This window comes from Tachyglossus aculeatus, chromosome 5, assembly GCF_015852505.1.
Source record: "Tachyglossus aculeatus isolate mTacAcu1 chromosome 5, mTacAcu1.pri, whole genome shotgun sequence".
In the NCBI taxonomy this organism is placed as follows: domain Eukaryota; kingdom Metazoa; phylum Chordata; class Mammalia; order Monotremata; family Tachyglossidae; genus Tachyglossus; species Tachyglossus aculeatus.
The window spans coordinates 52,103,761-52,119,743 of record NC_052070.1 but is presented as its reverse complement, the minus strand read 5'-3'; the positions used below and the strand labels follow the sequence as shown (position 1 = coordinate 52,119,743).

At 39.5% G+C, this 15,983-nt stretch overlaps 1 protein-coding gene across 5 annotated transcripts in view; it reads right to left on the bottom strand.

Moving 5' to 3' along the window:
• PRDM2 (PR/SET domain 2) overlaps positions 1 to 15,983 on the bottom strand; it is a 228,131-nt gene that overhangs the window by 157,574 nt on the left and 54,574 nt on the right. For all 5 annotated transcript variants that reach the window (XM_038747237.1, XM_038747232.1, XM_038747234.1 and 2 more), the window contains one exon: positions 922 to 1,074. In XM_038747237.1, the coding sequence (XP_038603165.1) occupies positions 922 to 1,074 (153 nt within the window). The remainder of the gene's footprint in view (positions 1 to 921; positions 1,075 to 15,983) is intronic.

Sequence of the window (15,983 nt, the reverse complement as noted above, 5' to 3'; positions counted from 1 at the left end):
AACTCTGTTGTATTGGACATCCCCCAAGCATTAAGTACAGTCAAATGCACAAAGGAAGCGCTCAATAAATAACATTGACTCACACATGCATGCTCAGAGCCACTGTAGGCTTCACTATAATTCTTGGCTTGACACTGAAATAAGACATTCCAAGTTTGTAGATGTTACATAGCCTCCTCTCCTCAACTCATAATAATTCTTATCTTTGGACCAATGTAAATGTGAAATAGTTTCAGTACAGATTAAAGTCAAAATTCAACTCTCACAATGTATTCCCTTATTTGATGAAAAAAAACATTTGTCTCAAGCCAATGAGTCATCCATCTTTCCTGCAATCCTGCCAACTTGCAAGGAAATTTAAAGAATTGAACAAACATTTACGGGACTATAACTGATAAACCACTACACTTTAACATGAAACCATGATACCAAGGGTCATTATTTGGCTATTTTGTTGCTTCATATTTTAAAAAAAGTTTCAAAGTAACTGTTATTCTTCTGGAAAAATCAGTCATTCTTTTAGGTTGAATTTGGGAAGAAAGAAAAGAATGGCACCATACACTTTGTTCATTTTCTGAAACAAAGCAAAACTGCTTTGCTGAACTGAAACTTTTTGTATGACTGCACTCACTCTGAAGATTGAGGATGTATTTTCATTCACCAGTAGCCACTGATATTTTCTTATTGTTGCTTAATAAGTCTTCAGCAGGCAGGGTGTTTTTGGGTCTGCCTCTGTTTATTCACAGACATCACACAAACACCCACCCACCCCCACCCACCCCTCTCCCCTCCCCAGGTTCTCACACACACACACACACACACACACACACGCGTACGTGCACACAGAGGAATAAAACCTCTAGCAGTGACACCAATGAAAAACAGTTTGGAGATAAGGCGAATTAACTCAAACACTGCTACCTTCAAGGTTTTATAGTAAATGGTCCTGTTGATTTCCAGTGGAAACAGATTTTGCTCCGTCCCTGAGCGAGCCCAATTCACATACCGCAGCCAGTTCCCTTTGTTTGGATCGGTGGCATCAACACACATCCATCCCAAGTTTGGGTAGTAGACCTGCAAGGAATAAAATGACACTGATTAACCACTGCTTTCATGGAATTATAAATATCTGCACAGGAGCTAACTGAAAACTCCAAATTCCATTTTTTTACAGCTCTCAAGTCTTCTCAAAGGACTCTGACTCTACTTAGACTATTTAAGGCATTTAGAAAAGGCACAAGCACAGAAAGAATAAAACATTTTTTTTAGATCTGTGATGTTTCCTTGGATTTTTTTTTTACTTCCTTCTTCTTCTCGGGCCCTTTCAAAGATGGGATGAAATCCAAAGGGCAAATGCAAACTTAGATGTTTGCAGAGAAAGAAAAAAACCCAACAAAAAGAAAAACAAATGGAGAATGGGGACAGACTGGGCCCAAATATAAGAAAAAAAAAGTTGGAGTCACAGTGATCTGGAAGCTGAGTCATAAATGAAATCCAACTCTGCTGTATTGTAATTTTCCAAGTGCATAATACAGTGCTCTGCAAACGGTAAGTGCTCAATAAACAGCATTGATAGATCTCTTCCCCAACTAATTCAAAACATCAGAGTCAAGTCAGACCAACAGCTAGCCTCAGAACTGGTATACATATGTATATTTTCATATACATTTTTATATTTAAATCAAATCATATTTATTGATCGCTTACTTTGTACTATGCACTACGCTAAGCGCTTGGGAGAGTAAGCCTATTGTGGGTAGGGAACGTGACTACCATCTCTTGTTATGTTGTACTCTCCTAAGAGCTTAGTACAGTTCTTGACACACAGTAAGTGCATCAATAAAAACGCTTTATTGATATAATGGAATTGGTAGACAAGTTCTCTGCCCATGAGGAGCCTTCAGTCTACACAGAATGTTACTAATGCACATGTCCAATTTTAATGGCATGTTTAAACCCTTACTATTTGCAGGCACTGTACTAAGTACTGGGGTACATACAAGTTAATTAAGTTGGACACAATCCATGTCCCACACAGGACTTGCCATCTTAATCCCCATTTTACAGATGAGGTTACAAACACAGAGAAGAGAAGTGACGTGCCTATGGTCATACAGAAGACAAGTGGCAAAGATGGGTTTAGAACCAGGTCCTTCTGACTCCCAGCCCTGTGCTCTACTCACTAGGCCACAGTTTTATCTGTACATTCAATTATGCACTCCACTGTTTTAGTGTGATATGCTGGTGCAGTTCCTGCTTTATACTTATTTTCCCTCTGTTTTTCACAATCTTTACACAACATTTGTCCATTTTCCCCTCTTGATAGATCCTAAGCTCCACAAGGAGAGGTAATGAGCATCTTATTACTGTCATACCCTCTCCATCGCTTAGTACACTCTGTGACATTTAGTAAGTGCTCAATAACTGCCACTGATTAACAGATTGGGGAACAACACAAAAAGGAAATGGGCTAACAAGCAATAATATGCAGAACATCAGTAAAGAAAAGACAAAGATCAACCATCCTGTGGACAGTTTACCTATTCAGTGGCCTGGATTCATTCATTCAGTCATACTTATTGTGCGCTTACTGTGTGCAGAGCACAGTACTAAGTGCTTGGAAAGTACAATTCAGATGCGACTGGCTGGCCTAGGAAATCTTTTGAGGTCCTGTCCACTTTTATCACAAAGGTACTGCTGATCTTAAAATAACGAATATTTACTGATTTCTAAGTCTGATTTATTTTCTGGATATTATACACTTTTGCAGATTTTAGGAACAGAAACAAATCTTTTAGAACATTAGTATCAATGAGTATTTTCAGGTATTAGTTATAATATTGTTAAATATCTGTTTGCATTTTTAAATAAACTCTGTTGTGTTCTACTCTCCCAAGCACACTGTAAGCGCTCAATAATCAAATACCACTGATTTATTGACTATTGAGATTTTAAAGTTTCCAAGAACTGTGCAAAAGCCCAGGGCGAGTTGCAAACTAATCTCATGAAGCAAAGTTCCTGTTCCCTAAGGGGCTTACTGGTTAAGAGGGAAAGTTTGTTTTCTGGGTTTTTAAAATCATTTTAGTGCCCTTTAAAGCTAACAATGCAAAGGTAAGATTAATGAAAGTGTCAGCCCTGTTTTGCAGGGGTGTGAAAAATCATCAGCATCACTTGTTCGTACTGTCCAAACTGATCGACTGAAAGGAGATGAACAAAATCTCAATTGCAACTCAATAACAGACCAAGGAGTGTGAGTCTTTACAGGAGAGAGAGAGAGAGAGAGAGAGAGAGAGAGAGAGAGAGAGAGAGAGAGAGAGAGAGAGAGAAAGAAAGAAAGAGAGAGAGAGAGAGAGCGCATGCGCGCACACACACACTCTCTCTCTCTCTCTCTCTCACACACACACACACACACTCACTCACTCACTCTTCCCCCGCCAGCTTTGCTATTTTTGATTCCCCTTTCGGGAAAATGGCAATAATAGGTTGAGAGCTAGTCAACTCGGTTTTTTTTTTTTAAGCTGGGATGCAGGGAGACTAAATAGTAATAATAATAGTATTTGTTTAGCGCTTACTATGTGCCAAGCACTGTTCTAAGCACTGAGGGGGATGCAAGGTAATCAGGTTGTCCCACAGCTTTAATCCCCATTTTACAGGTGAGGGAACTGAGGCACAGAGAAGTTAAATGACTTGCCCAAAGTCACACAGCTGTCAAGCAGCGGAGCCGGGGTTAGAACCCATGACCTCTGACTCCCAAGCCCATGATCTTTCCACTGAGCCATGCTGCTTCAAATGAGATATGATAGACAGTCAAACATCTCAAATAGTACATAGCTTTCCTATAATGCGGGAGTTGAGTTCTTGTAGAACTGCATGTTAAGGAGGACTCATACAGCAATACACATCTTTGATGTCACACATATGCACAAGTGTGCATGTGAGCAAGCAGGTTCTCTGATAATACTGACTGAAGCAGGCTCATGCTATTGGGACGAATGTTTCCTAATTACCTAATTGCATACCTTACAAAACAGATACTGAAAATGTGTAATAGAAGAACTGAATGCACCTATTTAAAGCCCAAGAAACGGTATCAATGGTAACATATACCACTGTTCGATTAAGCGATCAGTGACATTTCTTGAGCACTGACTGTACGCAGAGCCCTATATTAAGCACTTGGGAGACTGTGAGCTCATTGTGGGCGGGGACTGTCTCTCTTTACTGCTGTACTATACTTTCCCAAGTGCTTAGTACAGTGCTGTGCCCACAGTAAGTGCTCAATAAACACACCTGAATGAATTCAATATGACAGAAATGTCATATGGTAGAAATGTTCCCTGCCCACAATAAACAGCCTAGATGGAAAGACAGACATTAGTATTAGAGAAGCAGAGTGGCTCAATGGAAAGAGCCCAGGCTTGGGAGTCAGAGGTCATGGGTTCTAATCCCAGCTCCGCCACTTGTCAGCTGTGTGACTTTGGGCAAGTCACTTAACTCCTCTGTGCCTCAGTTATCTCATCTGTAAAATGGCGATGAAGACTGTGAGCCCCACATGGGACAAGCTGATAACCTTGTATCCTCTCCAGAGCTTAGAACAGTGCTTTGCACATAGTAAGCACTTAACAAATGCCATTATTATTATTAATATAAATGAGAGATGTGTACACATACTGTGTGGCTGAGATAGGGGTGAATACCAAATGCTCCAAGGGTACAGATCAAAGCACATAGGTGACACAGAAGGGAGAGGGTGTAGGAGAAAAGAGGGCTTAATTAGGGAAGACCTCTTGGAAGAGAAGTGACCTTAATAACATTTTGAGGGAGGGGAAAGTGGTGATCCCATGTATTTGGAAAGGGAGGAATTCCAGGACAGAGGGAAGATGTGGGAAAGGGGTCCACTGTGAGACAGATGAAATAGGGGCACAGAGAGCAATTTGGCGGTAGTGGAGTAAAGTGTGCAGGCTGGGCTGTAGTACAAGATTGTAGAGGTAAAACAGGAGGAGACAAACTGAATATTTTAAAGACTATGATAAGGAGTTTCTGTTTGACATGGAGGTGGACGGGCAATCCCACTTGAGCATTGGGGAGATGTGGTCTGAACTTTTTTTAAGAAATGATCGGGCAGCAGAGTGAAGTGTGGGCTGGAGTGGGGAGAGACAGGAGGCAGGAAGGTCAGCTAGGAGACAGACGCAGTAGTCAAGGCCGGATCAGATAAATACTTGGATCAGCATAGCAGCAGTTTGGCTGGAGGGGAAAGGATGGATTTTAGCAGTGCTGTGAAGGTAGAACCGAAAGGATTTGGTGACAGATTAAATTTATTCATCCAATCATATTTATTGAGCGCTTACTGTGTGTAGAGCATTGTACACTACGTGCTTGGAAAGAACAATTCAGCAACAGATAGAGACAATCCCTACCCAACAATGGGCTCTGTGGGTTGTATTAAAGAGATGAGTTTAGGAGAGCGCCAAGGTTACAGGTTTGTGAGGCAAGGGGGACAGTGGTATTGTCTATATTTCCAATGAGGTGTGGACATAAACATCCACTAATACATGAATGCAGTCAAATGGCTCCCAGCTCATTCCACAGTAATGCTAGAAATAGGCTGGTGCCTTCAGTTTGGTGTGAAGAGGGTATATACCTTTAAAGGTGAAACAATGGTTTTAGGGAATAGTACATATTTACTATTCCATTTATTTAGGGAATAGTACATATTTACTTAGGGAATATGTGGAATATTTACATATTCCCTATTACATATTTATTTAGGGAATATTTATTTAGGGAATAATAGTACATTTATTTAAGGAATAGTACATATTTACTATTCTATTTATTTCCTCAGTGATGTGCATCTAGCTTTACTTCTATTTATTCTGATGACTTGACACCTGACCACATGTTTTGTTTTGTTGTCTGTCTCCCCCTTCTAGACTGTGAGCCCGTTGTTGGGTAGAAACCGTCTCTATATGTTGCCAATTTGTACTTCCCAAGTGCTTAGTACAGTGCTCTACACACAGTATGCACTCAATTAATACGATTGAAAGAATGAATGAATAGGGACTCCAGCTGTGCACGAGTCTTTATAGAAGTGTTTTTTTGCAAGTCACTACCCAGATTAGTGGAGAAAAATCTAGGGTACAACACTGATGGAACAAAGGTGCCTGTGCCCAGTGGGGGAATAAGACAAATAGGTACTGCTTGTGTCAGTACCCCTTTCACCTTCCCACCCCATTTTAGAACATAACCAGTTCCTGGAGCTCTGAATGACATGAACTCTGGCTTCCAGGTCGAAACATCCTTTCAAAGAACCAGGCTCATCAGAGGAGGAAGCAAAGCCTAACCCTTCTGAAAGAAACACATTAGCTGCATGGTTTGGTTACCATGAGATGCATAAAAAAAAATGTTGACATTTAAGCAATTATTAGCCCTTAGGTTAATATCCTACTTGAAGGAATACAAAGACATACTCTTCTTTGGCAACCTGATTCCCATTCTTATTACACACCCCAATCCATGGCTCTGTTCCAAAAACAGGACACCCTCTGAAAACAGGAGCCTAACATGGTGACAAGTTCACACGAGATGATAATAATGAAACTACCGAATACACAAGTCAGCCTGCTCAAAATGGCCTCTTTCAAAAAAATAAAAAATAAAAAAACACAAGCCCCAGGTTGCTTCTTAAGACAGCAACATATACTGGCCTCACTGAGGAAATATTTTCAATGACAAGAACTTGGAGGCGTAAGTTTGCTAGCCCTTTTAATTCATTGAAAACATAGATCAAACATGATATTTATGTGCCAAAAAGTATTTCATTTTTTTTTACTTTCAAAAAAGTTAAAATATCTACCCAATGATCCCATTTACAAATGAATGAAAAACTTACCCGATCAATATTATTTATTGAACATCTACTGTGACCAGAGCTTGGGACAGCACATTAGGATTTAAATAATGTAACTATAAATAAAATAATAACTGTGGCATTTGTTAAGGGCTTATTATATGCAGGTACTGTACTAAGTGCTAGGGTAGATACGAGATAATCGGGTTGGACCCAGTTCCTGCCCCATGTGGTACTCAAAGTATTAATCCCCACTGCACAGATGAGGAAACTGAGGCACAAAAGGTGAAGTGACTTACCCAAGGTTACCCAGCTTGTAAGTGGTGGAGCCACAATCAGAACCCAGGTCAGCAGACTCTCAGGCCCGTGCTCTTTCCACTAGGCCAAAGATATGATTCCTTCCCTCAAGGAAGGCTCTACGGAAGAGATGTGATTTCAGAAAGTCTTTGAAGGTGGGGAACAATGCCAGGTGTAAGAAAGAGGGAGCTCCAGATGTGGGCAAAAGGCCAATGGCAGGAAAGATGAGAATTAGTCTCAACAAGTATGCTGACTTGGGAGGAACCAAGTTGGACTGTGGTGGGAGAAGAGAATGGATACGAATGGGTTTGTGGTGGTATGGGGGTTGGGGGTGAAGAGAGCTGACTGCATGTTATAAAGCCAAGGGTCACAAGGTTCAGCTTGGGGTGAGAAGGAATGGGCCACCATTAGAGGTTTTCTGAGGAATGTTATATGTTGCCAACTTGTACTTCCCAAGCGCTTAGTACAGTGCTCTGCACACAGTAAGCGCTCAATAAATACGATTGATTGATTGATTGATTGAATGGATAAATGTTTGCACATATTTATTACTGTTTGTACATATTTATTACTCTATTTATCTTACTTGTACATATCTATTCTATTTATTTTGTTAGTATGTCTGGTTTTGTTCTTTGTCTCCCCCTTCTAGACTATGAGCCCGCTGTTGGGTAGGGACTGTCTCTATGTGTTGCCGACTTGTACTTCCCAAGCGCTTAGTACAGTGCTCTGCACACAGTAAGTGCTCAATAAATACGATTGCTTGAATGGATAAATGTTTGTACATATTTATTACTATTTGTACATATTTATTACTCTATTTATCTTACTTGTACATATCTATTCTATTTATTTTATTTTGTCAGTATGTTTGGTTTTGTTCTCTGTCTCCCCCTTCTAGACTATGAGCCCGCTGTTGGGTAGGGACTGTCTCTATGTGTTGCCGACTTGTACTTCCCAAGCGCTTAGTACAGTGCTCTGCACACAGTAAGCACTCAATAAATACGATTGCTTGATTGATTGAATGGATAAATGTTTGTAGAACAGAGAAGCAGCGTGGCCTAGTGGATAGAGCATGGACCTGGGAGTCAGAAGGATCTGGGTTCTAATCCAGACTCTGCCATATATCTGCTGTGTGACCTTGGGCTAGTCACTTCCCTTCTCTGTTTCTCAGTTACCTCCTCTGTAAAATGGGGGTGAAAACTGTGAACCCCATGTGAGACATGAACTGTGCCCAATCTGATTAGCTTGTATCTGCCCCAGCACTTAGTACAGTGCCTGGCACACTGTAAGCACTAAACAAATACCACTAGTAAAACGAAACTAAAGAACAACAAAAAAACAGCTTTTCAAAAAATGATCCGGGCATCAGAGTGAAAGCTGGACTCCAGAAAGGAGACACTGAAGACAGAGAGTTGAGCAAGGAGACTGATGCACTGGTCAGGATACTTAATTTGATCAGCCTTATCAATTACATAGAGTAACATTCTTCAGAACAAAATTATGAATAGACTTCTATTATAACTGAACTCTTTTATCCAATGCGAAGTATGATAAGATTAGTCTCTTTGGACTCCACTTAACACCAATCACTCAGCACATTTCATTTCTGTAAAATGTTTATATGCTTCTGTCATTTTTATATTGTTACTTAGGAGTATGTTTCTTTCATGTGTGTTGTATCTCTTCTACTATATAGAGTTACATCCCAATTTTCTGGACTATCTTTTCTCCAGAAGATCCCTTTCTTCAGAAAGTAGTCTCCATGGTGGCTTTCATGATTTTCCCCGCTATCTGCTCTGGTTGACAGTGGCTATCCAAGGGCAAAGCCAAAAAAACTGCACTCAGAACTCTTGAAAGACCTCTAGATTGGGCAGATGGGCTCAACAAGGAGCGTCTCCTTGCCTGACAGGACAAGCTCCCTACCAGCTGTTCCTGAGATAAATTTAAATGGTGTTCCCTCTCTTCAAAAAATCAGTTTCTGCAAAACGGGACTGACCCTCCAGTGAAATGAAGTCTACCTGCATCTTTCCTCTTAATAATAATAATAACAATGATGGCATTTATTAAGCGCTTACTATGTGCAAAGCACTGTTCTAAGCGCTGGGGCAGTTACAAGGTGATCAGGTTGTCCCACGTGGGACTCACAGTCTTCATCCCCATTTTACAGATGAGGTAACTAAGGCACAGGGAAGTGAAGTGACTTGCCCAAAGTCACACAGCTGACAATTGGCAGTCAGAATTTGAACCCATGACCTCTGATTCCAAAGCCCGTGCTCCTTCCACTGAGACAAGCTGCTTCTCTTCTGCTTCTCTTTTCTCCTTCTCTGCTTCTCTTCTGCTCGCTAGACTGTAAGTTCTCTGAAGGCAGGGGCCACATCTGATCTGTAATTCCCTCAGCTTCTAGTACAGGGTCTTGTATACACTGGACACTCAATAACACTGCTGAGTCATTCTCCAGGCTGAATACCAAAAAACAGACTGACATAAACCCATCAATATTTGTAGGTTTTTTCCAGGGGAAAGAGAAGAATGCTTTCCCTATCCCTTACACAGCATGGAACCGCTAATTAATAGACACCATATGGCCCAGGGGACCACATCTGAGCTGTCAATTCATTCTACCCCGTCAATCTCCACCATGTCAAACAGTAACAAGATGAAAAATCATTGCACAAGTGAATAAAAAGTATTTTTCTTGCATAAATTATCTCTTTGAATCGACAGCCAAGCTAATTTTATGGTAAACCTATATCAAGTCTATCAGCAGGCTTGTGAATAGTATAAATCCACACAGAAATAATATGAGGGGTTCTTAATAGAATTGCTAATGACGTGGTTTAAACAGGTACTGTGAAGACTTAGTATTTTATATATCCAGTCCTCAATAACCCACTCCATGGACTTAAATGGACTTCCTATCCAAATAACTGCCCCCTTCTGAACACTATTATGGATAATATTCAGGCCTAGGTACGAATCTCTGAGGAGAAATGTCAGTACACAGCACCTGAGGGTAGGGCCAGGGGGTGATTCTGCTGGTTGCGTAGAGGCTATATATAGCTCCACGCCTTTGATGACAACTCCCCTAAAAGAAGGTTAGAGAAGCAGTGTGACCTACTGGAAAGAGCACAGGCCTGGGATTCAGATGACCTGGGTTCTAATCTAGACTCCGCCAGTCGTCGGCTGTGTGACCTTGGGCTAGTCGCTTAACTTCTCTTTACCTCAGATTCCTCATCTGTAAAATGGAGATTTAACCTGGTTATCTTGTACCTACCCCAGCACGTAGTTCTTAAATATAATATTAATAATATGGTTATCCCAAGTGCCACTTCAGTTCTTCCACAACACCAAAGCAGTTAAGTACTCACAATCCCCCATAACACTTATGTACATATCTTTTTACTCTATTATACCCTGGAACTGTCGTTTATTTTAGGGTCCATCTCCCTCACTAGATTGTAATCTCCCACATACTTAGTTCAGAGCTCTGCACCTAGAAGGCCCTCAATGAACACTATTGATTAGTGATTGGTTGAAGTGTGGTAATTACTCTGTCAGTCACTTGGAGGACTATGTGCAAAATGAATGTAGGGGAGGCAGATTTTTTTCCCCAATGCATCTCCAAAGGATGCATTGGTGGACTTTCTGGAATGGTCCTATATAAGCATTTTGTCCATTATCCCTTATGAAATGTTTTTATAACTATATGCCATTTAATTTTTTCAAATTGAACCTGAAACCCACACAACAAAAGAATGCTTCCCAAACACTGAATTACTGGATCAAACACATTGCTCTTAAGCTACTTCATCTACATGATTATATAGCCAAGCGCTTAGTACAGTGCTCTGCACACAGTAAGCACTCAATAAATACGACTGAATGAATGAATGAATGAATATAGAGGATAATAATAATAATAATAATGTTGGTATTTGTTAAGCGCTTACTATGTGCAAAGCACTGTTCTAAGCGCTGGGGGGATACAACATAACTTATCAAACAAGCACTTATCCTAACCCATCGTCATTACTGTATCAGCCTCCTTGATGACTTCCTTGCCTCCTGACTCTCCCCACTCCAGTCCATACTTCACTCTGCTGACCGGATCATTTTTCTACAGAAACATTCAGTCCACAATTCCCCACTCCTCAAGAACCTCCAGTGGTTGCCCACCCACCTTCGCATCAAACAGAAACCCCTTACTACCAGCTTTAAAGTATTTAATCACTTTGCCCCCTCCTGTCTTATCCCCCTGATTTCCTACTGGAGCCCAATGTGCATACTTCTTTCCTCTAATTCCAACCTACTCACTGTCCCTCCATCTCGTCTATTCTCAATGCCGACCTCTTGCCCACATCCTGCCTCTGGCCTGGAACGCCCTCCCCCTATGTAACCGACAATCATTCTCCCCACCTTCAAAGCCTTACTGAAGGCACATCTATTTCAAGAGGCCTTCCCTGACTAAGCCATCATTTCCTCTTCTCACACTCCCTTCTGCGCCACCTTTGTACTTGGATTTGCTCCCCTTATTCACTCCTCCCTCAGCCCCACAGCACTTATGTACCAATCCATAATTTATTTATTTACATTAATGTCTGTCTCCCCCTCTAGGTGTGAGCTCATTTTGGACAGGGAACATATCTACCAACTCTGTCATACTGCACCTGCCCAAGCACTTAGTGCAGTGTTCTACACAAAGTGCTCAATAAATAGAATTGATTGATTGATAACTGTTTATCATATCAAAGAATAACGCAAAACATTGAGAAGAAGCATGGCATAGTGGATAGAGCACGGGATTGGGAATCAGAAGGTCATGGGTTCTAATCTAGGCTCCGCCACTCATCTGCTCTGTGACCTTGGGCGAATTACTTCACTTCTCTGTGCCTCAGTTACCTCATCTGTAAAATGGGGATCGAGACTGTGAGCCCCACATGGGACAGGGACTGTGTCCAACCCAATTTGCTGATATCCACCCCAGCGCTTAGTATAATGCCTAACAAATACCATAATTATTATAATTATTATTACTATTACTTTCCAGGAAGTATAAGACACCAGACAAGTATAATATACCAAAACATTTTGTCCCCAGGGGAACTATTTTGTTAAACAATATTATAGTTGGGAATCTGAAATCTTCTGTTTCTTAAATGAAATTTCATCATTGCATAAATTAATCCATTTAAAATTAATGGTGAATTGTTAGAAAATAAAGGATTTTTTTATCATTTTACTTGACTGGCCTATTAACCTGCCTATCTGAGATGCATAAAGTCACAGAGTCTAATATCTCGCTTAGGCATTTTGCCTTTGATTCTGGAGCAAAAGTTTTATAATACCATTTCATTGTTGCTCAGAGTCTTAAATTGAGCTTAGAATGAAACGTAGACTTTAATAACTGCTATCCTCCTGAATGGAAAACACACCCTTTTCTATTTTAAAAATCAGAAAATGTCAACATTTCTTCTACTATTTTGCAAAAATGAATGCCTGAAACTGCATTATCAATTGTGAAACTTTTTCTTCAAACTAGATTAAATAACATTCTAATAGCTGTGGATGAATCTTATTCCTCACCAAACTTTAAACATCTTCCATAATTTAAGGAAATCACTGGTTTATTAAAACTGATGTATAAAACAGCCTTTTTAGATGCTTCTTACAGGATATCTTTTATTTAAAAAAAAATCAAGGGGAAAAGACTTAACTCTAAGTCTATTTGTGTGAAGTTCTTTTACATTTGGATTTCTTAATATAGTTATACTATACACATTACATATATTTAAGATCATAAAATTCAAACAATGAATCTTGCTTCCCTTCCCAGAACCTAAGTGACTGCCTGTCTGCTTTTATCTGACCCAAGACAAGGAAAGCAATGGCTGATTAATTTATATGGTAGTTATACCATTGAGTCTTTGTTCATGAAAGAAGCCACTCTAAAAAAGAACATATGGTGCACAATTTTTCTGGATTACATTTGTTTATTCTATTTTACTGCAGCTTACTGTCAACAGAAAAAGACATGTTTAGTTATTTCCAAATTCTTGACTTTATCTCAAATTACATAGCTTACATGGCCTTTTGCAATGTTTTCATTTGATATTTGGCCCTAGAGATTAACCACGCCTATTGTTCACTGGTATTGTTAACAGTCCCCTGATCTCTAGAACTACTTGCTGCTATGGCATTTTTGCTCAAGTGGTCAATATAATCATTTAATAAGTAGAATCAGTTGGGCTGTTAGAGTCAATGTGAGTACAAAATCAAAATTTTCTAGGTTTAACATTTTTCTTTGTCCTAGCCCCTTGAATCAACAACTATTTTCCAGCATTGATATATATCAGTGCAGTGACCATCATAACTTTACAACATCACAGATGTATTACAAATGTAAAGAAACTGCTGTTCTAAATATATTTTCCAACCAACTTCATACAAATTTGAAAATCAAATGCAGTCAGGTCTCCTATGAAATGGGGGGATATCTTCTTAATGAACTTTGCATTACTGAAAACTCACACTCAATTACACATGCCTTGATAGACCACATGCAGAAGTGCCTAACTTTTTCTCCTGACTTTATATCACATTCTACCCAGAGCGCAACACGTTGAAGAAAATTTACAAGTGGCTTTCTATCCAAACCATGTAATGAAAACACGCATTATGAGGGAATGGGGAATACTATTTGAAACACACAAGAAGCCTCAAAAACATCATTATTTTTACCTACCCAGACAGAAAGTGACTACTTAAAATGTTAACCTGACCGATTAGATTTAAGCAGTCTGATGATCCATTATCTTTTCTAAACTGCCATGCACCATATATTCTTATCCATTAAGTCATATTGTAATTTAGAGTGAAAAGGCAGAATTATATGGGCACATAGACTGGCTTTTCACAGGGACAGAGGCCCATAATCCAGAAATCAACGCCTTATTGTGACAGGAGAGTTTGTTTACACCAATGAAGCTTAGAGCTAAGCCACTGAGAGACATTCTCTCACCAGGGTTACTCATATTGGAAAGGTCTAAGCCAAAGCATCAAAGTTGATTCACCTGTGCTGGGCAGCAGCAGCCTGGTGAAGAGTGAAAGATGGATGATCAAATGATCAATATATTGATCAAAGACAATGGCAGAGACTTAAGTTTTTAATGTGCAGAAGAAGGCAATGGTAAATCACTTCCTTATTTTTATTTTAACCAAGAAAACTCTATGGATAAAGTTCATAAAGTTGCTATATATCAGAAACAACTCAATGGCCTTTGATGATAATGATGCAAGATCTAAATATGTATTGAAATAGGTCAATCTCATGCTTCAAAATCTAAGACTGACTTTGCAGTTTCTGAATAATGTGTACCAAGAGCTGCTTACAGAATGGCTTACTTTGACTAATGGTACAAGCATTAGATGAGTTTGTGAAATATTGTACAGCAGTATCACGTTGCTCTATAAAGATACACTCACTAGCTTATTGAGTATCATCCTTGAAAGGTTTAGCTCTCACATGGCTGGAGGTTATTAGGTATTTTCCCTGGGGAAATTTGCTATTGTAGATTCAATTCATGCTTGGGTTCAACTTTGGGGCCTATCTATTTAGGTGAGGTTAAGATGTTACTTGCAGTTTTCTTAGTAGAACACTGCCTTTCGTGGTTTCAGTGTCACATTTTGTGTAATTCATTTCCTTCACTGTGATGGTCTTAAAGTCATCTACTTATTCTAAATATTACTTTATCTTAAAATTCATCGTTTAAGAAAGAAGCTAGCAGAACAGTGATTCTCAAAGCAGATTTCTGATCCAGTGTATTTCTTGTGGGGATTTTCAAGGCTAGCAGGGGCTTCTAAAAGTCCACGTACCTGGTGAATAGGAAATCAAGGACTTGGATGCAACTGAAGATAGAGAAAGAAAAAAGGTCGAGATATATAAAATAAGAGTCAAGAATCATAAACTACGGGGATGACAACTAAGGAAACAAGCACAAAAGTTGAAATTTAATCAGGCGCAGGGGAGTCTGTGGCAAAAACATGCTGGAGAGCCAATATTCTTTGAAAATGTTTGCCCATAAATGTGTCTATGACGTATAACCTCTCTTTTGATATAATATGTGTGTGTGTGTGCATGCATGTGTGTGTGTGTCTGCTACTGTAAGGATTGGTTAAAGATACACACACCTTTTAGAGGCAATTCTTTGAAATAAAGTTCACATTTCAAGTCTGAGGATGACACTCCTGAAGGTGTTCTTTTTCTAGCAGTGGTAGTTTGTCTTTCTACCCCAATGGGTAGTACACTTCTAGAGGGCAGTGACTGTGTATCTTGCTTTGGATGTACTCTCCTAAAAGCTTAATACAATACCATGATGTTCGTTCTCTGAGTATGAAGGATAACTAAATATATACTGTGTAGTCAATAAGCCATCAATGAATACCACTGAGGAGGAGAATGACTGTCATCAGTGAAAAGGCTAAATCATTCCTCGAGATAATTATTTTCCTCTTTTCCAGTAAATCCTTTTTAGATACATAGGAGCTTTACAGCTTTTTAAGTTCACTCATCTGGTGACTTTTTTCATTCACTTTCAAACTTTCATTTTCGATCACCAGAGAATTCTGTTGAAATTGTTACATAATATCCAAAGGGACACATGGTAGCATGAAGATGGTTGGTAAGCTAGGACTAGGATTGCTTCTGAAAATCCATCAACCTTCTGTTCAGAAATATCATTTCTAAAGTAAAGTTTGAGCACATTTAAAACAATGTTCATTTACAATGGTAACTTTCAGCCTTAAATTTTTATATTGCTGAGTGAAGGAAAAGTAG